This window comes from Beta vulgaris, chromosome 5 (genome assembly GCF_026745355.1).
Source record: "Beta vulgaris subsp. vulgaris cultivar EL10 chromosome 5, EL10.2, whole genome shotgun sequence".
Lineage (NCBI taxonomy): Eukaryota > Viridiplantae > Streptophyta > Magnoliopsida > Caryophyllales > Amaranthaceae > Beta > Beta vulgaris.
Window position 1 is genome coordinate 28,452,713 of NC_079206.1, and position 7,577 is coordinate 28,460,289.

Here is a 7,577-nt window from a genome sequence, read left to right on the forward strand (position 1 = left end):
GTCTCACAGTTGATTGATGACTCTCATTGTATTGTTAGTTTCACTAAATCTTTGTGTGCTATTTAGGACCAACGTTTAGGGAACCTGATTGGAGCCGATGAATGTCGTGATGGACTTTATTATTTTCGAAGTATTCCAACAGTGCAAGCCGTGATCGTTTCGGAATTGACAAAGTTTGAGTTATGTCATCATAGATTAGGACATCCTATTGATCGTGTTGTCAAGTTAGTTCATGCTATTTGTTCTAGTACTAGTCCGAAAAAAATTTCTATATCCTTTTTTTAAATGGTTGAAGAAATGGCATCCGGATAGAAGGGTTGTGTATCCTTTCGTCGCCTCTGATGCTAAAAATGCTGGTTTCAGCAAATTCAGGAAGCTTCTTCAGGTTTTTAGCTTTTCGTAATTTACCGAATTTTGTTTTATTTAAATTAAATTTACTTGATTTGTTAATTTTTTGATTGTGAAATTTGAAGTGTTGTTGGATCAAGGTAAATGATCAATGTATATATGACGCAAGATTTTATGAACCAATAGAAGAAGAAGAAGATCAGGATTTTGTGATTGTTAATATCCAGATTTGACGTTAGGGTGGTTATATTTTTTGGGATTTTTTTCATTTTTATTTTATTTAGAATCAATATGATGTTAGGGTTTCTAATTTTAATTTTATTTGATTTTATATATTTTTTATCTGTTGGATTTTGTGTATATGATATATTTTTGTATAAGCATTCTTTGTCATTACTTCTAATTTGTTGTGTTTTATTTTTTTTCCTACATCTTTTTCTTTCAAATTTGATGGTAAAAGGCAAAAAAAAATAATCATCTATACCAGTATCTATTGTTGCGATTATGGTCTACAACCGCAGCAATAAGTCAAACCTATTGCTGCAGTTACAGAACCGCAACAATAGATTTTTACCTATTGTTGTGCCTTGATTTGCAGTGGCGCGAAATCCACAACAATAGGCCACTTAGAAACCACCGCAATTAATCATTATTCTACTAGTGCTATTCTACGCCTTCTACTTGTGATGTCATTTATTTTTTAACTTTGTGAATGATTTTTCTAGAGACGTTTGGGTTTATTCGCTTTGTGATAAAACTGAAGTTCACAAAGCTTTTCACAGTTTATTTGCTATGGTTGAGTGTTAAATTGATAAACTTGTAAAAATTGTGCTTAGTGATAACTAGGGGTGTAAGCGGAATGCAAAAAGTCCAGAGTCTGATGCAGTCAAGTCCAAATTTGTCGAAGTGGACTGGAATGAAATTTTTTTGGACTGGACTCGGACTCAAATTTTCGAGTCCAAATATTTTTGGACTGGATTTGGACTCACCCCTTTGGAGTCCAATAAATCCAGTCCACTCTAAAAAATAGTTTTATATATTATATATATTTAATATTTATATATAAAATCCATATATATTTAATATTTATATATATTATATAAAAGATGCATGTGACTTATTTTATGAAATAGATATTATAAGCTTAATTTTCAAATTCAATTATGAGAAAACAGTGTGAATCATTGAATCTAAATCGCAGAAAAAAATATAATAATCAGACTGGACTCCAAAATTATTTGGATCGGACCTGGACTCAATTTCTCGAGGCCAAAAAACTTTGGACTGGATTCGGATTTGGCAAAGTCCAATCCACTAACACCCTAGTGATAATGAAACTGAGTTCAATTGCATGCTTGACTATTTTTCTTCATGTGGCATTTTATTTCAGATCTCTTGTGTGGGCACCCCTCAACTAAATGGTCGAGCTGAGCGTGAACATCAACATATTTTTAATGTTGCTCGTGCTTTGATGTTTCAAGCTCATCAACCTGTTACTTTTTGGGGGGAATGTATTCTCACTGCAGTTCACCTAATTAATAAGACTCCCTAGGGTTTATTACAAAACCATACCCCCATGAGATGATTTATGGTCATGAGCCTGATTTTGATGTTTTATGCATTTTTGGATGTTTGTGCTTTGCTAATAACCAAAAATCTAAAGGAAATAAGTTTGCTCCTCGTAGTCGTAGTTGTGTTTTTATGGGCTACTCTAGTGGTAAAAAGGGGTGGAAACTGTATGATTTGGAGAACATTGTCTTCTTTGTTTTTCGTGATGTGCGATTTTATGAAATCGAATTTCCTTTTGCTAATTTTACTCCTCACACTGATGTTGCTCCTAATGGTTTCCTTGGCATTGATTTAGTATTTTTGGACGATTTGGAGTCCATTTTAATTGATGATGGGGGTTGTGCTGGGCCCACTATTGCTCTTGGTCCGCTTCTTCCCTCGGCCTCGCATCCCACTTCCCCCTCCTGTGTCGGGACTTTGGATGTGGGTCATGCGCTGGAGACCCCGGTTGCGAACACGCTGGGTGCTGAGCCCAGTCCTCCCACACATGCTGATCCCACGCCAGGCGCTGAGCCCAGTCCTTTACCCTCCGTTGAGCCCTTGCTGGGTGATGCGCCCAACACATCTTCGGTATCCTTTGAGCCAAGTAGCTCCCTTGGGCCCGCTGAGTCCTGTGATTCTTCTTCCTTTGGCTCGTTGGTTTCTCTTGGGCTTGGTCACAGAAGCAAGCGTCCCTCTACATTGCTTCGCAATTTTGTCACGCACTCCGTTCGTAAAAATAAGTCCATCACCTAGTTCATCTGACTCCACTGGCTCTCCAGGTACTCCTTACCCCTTAGCACACTTTGTAACTTGTGATAAATTTTCTCTACGCCACCGTGCTTTTCTTGCAGCTATTTCAGAAACTATTGAACCTTGCAATTCTACGGAAGCTATGCAAACTCCTGGTTGGTAGGATGTTATGCAGAAGAAGATTAGTTCTCTTAAAGATAATGGTACTTGGGTCATGGAAACTCTTCCTCCCGGGAAGAAGGCTCTTGGTTGCAAGTGGGTTTATAAGGTCAAACATCATTCTGATGGGACTGTTGAATGTCTCAAGGTTCGTCTTGTTATTTTTGGGAATCATCAGGTAAAGGATATTAACTATACCGAGACTTTTGCTCCTCTTGCTATAATAGTCACTGTTCATGCTTTTTTAGCCATTGATGCAGCGGAAAATTGGGAATTACATCAAATGGATGTTCATAATACCTTCCTGCACGGTGACTTATATGATGAAGTGTATGCGTCCTCCTCCAGGTTTTATCCCTCCTCGACCTAGCTTAATTTATCGCTTGAAGAAGTCTCTCTATGGCCTTCGTCAAGCTCCTCGGTGTTGGTTCTCTAAGCTTACTACCTCTCTCTTGTCTTATGGTTTTTCTCAATCTTACTCGGATTATTCCCTGTTCACTCTGACTAGGGGCTATGTGCATCTATTTGTGCTTATCTATGTGGATGACTTGATTATTTTAGGTAATGACGCTGCTGCCATCACTTCTTTAAAAGCGTATCTCAGTTCTTACTTTCATATGAAGGACTTGGGTGTGCTTAAGTATTTTCTTGGCATTGAGGTTGCTCGTAGTTCTGATGGCATCTTCCCGTGTCAACGGAAATACACGTTGGATATTCTTACAAAGGTCGGTCTCCTAGGGACAAAGCCTGTTGCTTTTCCTATTGAGCAAAATCAGACTCTTGCCCTTGCTACTAGTGAGTTTCTCATGATCATGCTCTATTTTATAGATGATTTTTGCCTGATATATTACTTTTTAGTATAAGTTTAGAGACTTATGATATGTTTTCTTCTCATATTTTGACGTTTTAAGAGTTATGTTACTGAAGTAATAAAGTTGTTTTAAAATGAAACATTTGCTCGATAAATTACTTGTTATTCTAGTACTACTTATACATGTTAATTGCGCTTATTTAATATTTATTTATAATAGTAGTATGTATTTACTATATAAATACTTTGTTTTAAGAGCCCATCTATTCATAATCCTATTAGTTTGCTTTGTAGGAAAAGAAAAAAAAGAGAAAGAAAGAAAGTAGAGAAGAATTATGTATGAATCCCACTAAGGAAATAAGACCAAGAGTAAAACAAAATGGAGTTGAATTTCTAAAAGAAAAGGAAAAAAACCTTTTCTTGGCCCTAAAAGATCAACAGCAAAGAGGGGAGCCACAGAAGGAAAAAAAAAAAAAAAACAAAAAACAAAAAACAAGACGGCAACAATAAAAAAGAAAAGAAAAAGGGAGCCTAAACCTAAGAAAAAGAGAAGAACGCAGCATTGAGCACGGAGCACAAAGGACGAAGAACCAGTAGACAGAACACAGAAGTCTCACAGCAGCGAACCAAACCCTTTCGCTAATCTTTCTCTTCAAACCTTGCCGTCCTCTGCTCAACTGCCCTTTTTTTGAGTGGAAATTCGAAATCGCAGGTAAAAACTCTGTTCCTTCATCTTTTTTACAGTACAATTCGGATTCTATGGTAATAATTTCATGTAATTAATACTTAGTTTATACCTTGAACTTTTTAATTTGTTGTTTTTAGGGTTTCATAATTAATAGTTCATACAATATTGAAGTTTTAGCTTACAAAAAACAGTAAATTGGATTCTCTGATTTGTTAGAGTTTCTTATTTTCAGTATCAGTGATGGATCCTCAACCTGAACCCGTGAGCTACATTTGCGGAGGTCCTTTCTTTTATTTTCTCTCTCTTTGTTCTTTTTCGTAATCTTGTTTATTTATTTAATCATTTGTTTCCACTTCTCATGGATGGATTAAAGTCTGTAAAGTTTTTTATTGTTTTTGGATGTATAGATTGTGGGCAAGAGAACACACTGAAGCCTGGTGATGTTATTCAGTGTAGAGAGTGCGGCTACCGTATTCTTTACAAGAAAAGAACTCGAAGAAGTACGGAACTTTTCTATTTTCTCTTTTTGATTGATCATTGTCTTTTCGTAATTGTATTATCTTCTGCCTTCCTGTCATGTTAATATCAGGAATTCATGATTTTTCAACTCGGCTAATTTTTTTTGGTAGTCTGGTTTGAGGTTATGAGTGTTACTTTTCGAGTTCCTAAGGGGGAGTTTTAGGTGGGAGTTTGTGTTTATTGGGATCTGAAGACTGGTGTCATTGACTCATTGTTTGAGTATTTTCAAGGGTTTTTATGGTTTGTTTTGGTGTATCCCTTAGGTATGGTTTTCCTTTGATTTGAGCAGTTTGGTTGATTTTATTAAGGACCTAGTTGGTTAATATACTAAAATTAGGAATTGGTGTTAAATAAATGCTTTTAAGTTTCTCTGTGTTGATGTTATGTGGCGAATTTTGAGCTATGATCTTCACAAGTTTGATGAAAGCTGTGAATATGTGATGTCTATGATGGTATAAGGATCTTCATCCTGTTCAGAGTTTTTCAAAGTACTGGGCAGCTTTGTAACTTTGACAACTTCATTTACCTTAGGTGTTGTTTGTTGACTGCCTGACTGGTGTCATGTCTGACATGACAAGACACCTGGACACTTCATTTGCAATAAAAAACTTGTCTTTTCCCTACAAATTGCCTAGTCTGAAATCTGGACACCTGAATCTAAGGACGCTTTATCCAAGTTTGAGTAACATAGTTCGGCAGGTACATTTTTCAGATGTGCTCGATGAATTTACCAAATTTTGCTTCAGGAAGTTGTTCTCTCGATTTATTCTTTTCTTTAAACAGTATATTTGGCAATCTCTTTTATCATATATTTTGCATTGAGTTTTTGTGCTACAATCCTTTGTTAGCAATAAGCTTGCCAAGTTTGAATAGGAAACGTAGAGAGAAAGGGAGAGATTTGTTTTTTCTTGTTTGGATATAACATGGGAGAAGGGAAAAGAAGGTAATTGTATTTATGTTCTTTCCCCTTATAATAAACCAAATCCTGCCGAAGTTGGAAAATTTGGAAGGAAAATGCAAGCTCACTTTTCTCTCTCCTACCTTCCCCTCCGTGATTGTTATCCAAATAAAGTGCAAGTATCATAGACTATGGAAGTATGGAACACTCACCCTTATATTCTTTGTGTATTACACATTTGAAATATAAACACCCCTGTCCCCTTAAGCGTTGAAGCTTAAAGTAAATCTTATGTTGTTTTTGAGAGGTTAGTACATTGTTTACTGACTTCATGCAAATCAGAAATAGCAAACTTGATTTTCTACTTAGTAAGAGGAAGTATCAAGGGGCCATATATTTTGGGGATGTTTTTTGGCCTTTTTGACATATGTTTGAACACAACTTGGGAAGTACGAGTCACTTTGTTCTCTTGCTCTCAGATTTGAATTGTATAAGCTTTCTTGTCCATTTTGCATGCCTATGTACATGACTACATTATATTAATTGTATCTAGTTAATATTAGGAATTTGAGATAAACAATTAGATTTATTATTGAAAGATGGGCTGTATTAGTTGATCTCATAACTTCAATTGTGGAAGAACGTAGCATTCGTGTAATCTTAATCACAAAAGTTAGATCTCAAGAAACTTTGTAGTTTTTTCTGAAAACAGAATAATGTTGGATGCTGGATACTACTATTATCATATCCAGTTTCTTGTTATAGTGACCACTATTCTGTATCTTTGACATGCATCTTTTTTGGTGTTGTGTTGAGCTAGTTGGCGTGTATGTAAGGCACTGACTGTGTGAATGTATATTGCAGTTGTCCAATATGAAGCACGCTAAATGAGATGCTGAGGTTCAAACAGAAGTGGAGATGTAATATGGATTCTGTCTGATGGAAATGCTATATGTTTAGTTGGTCAAAAATGTGATTCTGATTGTGATTGTGGTTGTGGGAGTCTTAAGATGTGGGTCAGTCCTGTTTTAATGTTTATCTTGTCTGGACATTACCTGGAGGAAATGGAATGATTGACAGCCTAATCAGCTAGTTTTTGGGGAATTACCAAGTAGAAACTATTACTATTCTATTATTGTAGTTGCCTAGTTGGTGCCACATGCTCTATCTTTGAAAGGTGATAAGATTCACATCTTGCGTCATTGCTGCTTTCTCTTTCTTATTTCCTTAGTTGTCTGCACTGCTTTCCCATCCTTCTTCTAATTTTGCATTCATTGGCGAAACATGAAAATGTGCTAGTGAAGTGGCTATTTGTTCTAGTGCGGGTTGCTTGGGTCGGGGGATTATGATGGCTATTGGGTTGATTGGGTCAAGTGGTCTATGGTGGCTGGAGGTCTGTGCGGACAGTGGTCTTTAGTGGCAGGTGGGTTCTGTGGTAGCAAATGGTCACCGGAGTCAAGGATGGCTGTGGGTCTTAAAGGGGGGGGGGGGTGTGATTTGGTGGGACTAGCGATTTCAAGAAATGAAGTTTTTCTCTATTCTCCAATTAGAAATGCCAAGCCACAAGGTTATCGTGTAGGAAATCTGAAAGCTTTTTTTTGTCCGGACAACAAAAATTAGTACGAATGCACAGCTGAAGCTGGTCTTAAAGTACTTTAATGAAGCTCATGAGTGTTTTATTATAATTTCTCTGGTTTTTATCATTTTACTCAATTTTTTGGAGACAGAATTTAAGGAGAAATAGGTATGCAGGTTATAGATGAAAAGAAAAAGTATGAATTTATCGATATATTGTATTGAAGTTAATGTTATGGTCCATCTAAGTAAAGTGCGAAGGTAAAGATAATAATAAA

General features: G+C 36.3%; 1 protein-coding gene across 1 annotated transcript; it reads left to right on the top strand.

Moving 5' to 3' along the window:
• The first annotated feature begins 4,100 nt into the window (after positions 1 to 4,100).
• On the top strand, positions 4,101 to 6,926 carry LOC104893387 (DNA-directed RNA polymerases II, IV and V subunit 12). The gene is made up of 4 exons (XM_019249589.3): positions 4,101 to 4,331; positions 4,540 to 4,587; positions 4,715 to 4,807; positions 6,589 to 6,926. The coding sequence occupies exons 2-4, from the start codon at positions 4,548 to 4,550 to the stop codon at positions 6,609 to 6,611; spliced, it is 156 nt and encodes a 51-aa protein (XP_019105134.1). The 5' UTR covers positions 4,101 to 4,331; positions 4,540 to 4,547; the 3' UTR covers positions 6,612 to 6,926.
• Positions 6,927 to 7,577: the final 651 nt, after the last annotated feature.

Coding starts and splice junctions, on each gene's coding strand:
- LOC104893387 (XM_019249589.3), top strand. CDS start 4,548: ATGGATCCTCAACCTGAACCCGTGAGCTACATTTGCGGAG. Junction 4,588..4,714: donor CGTGAGCTACATTTGCGGAG/GTCCTTTCTTTT, acceptor TTGGATGTATAG/ATTGTGGGCAAGAGAACACA. Junction 4,808..6,588: donor CAAGAAAAGAACTCGAAGAA/GTACGGAACTTT, acceptor TGTATATTGCAG/TTGTCCAATATGAAGCACGC.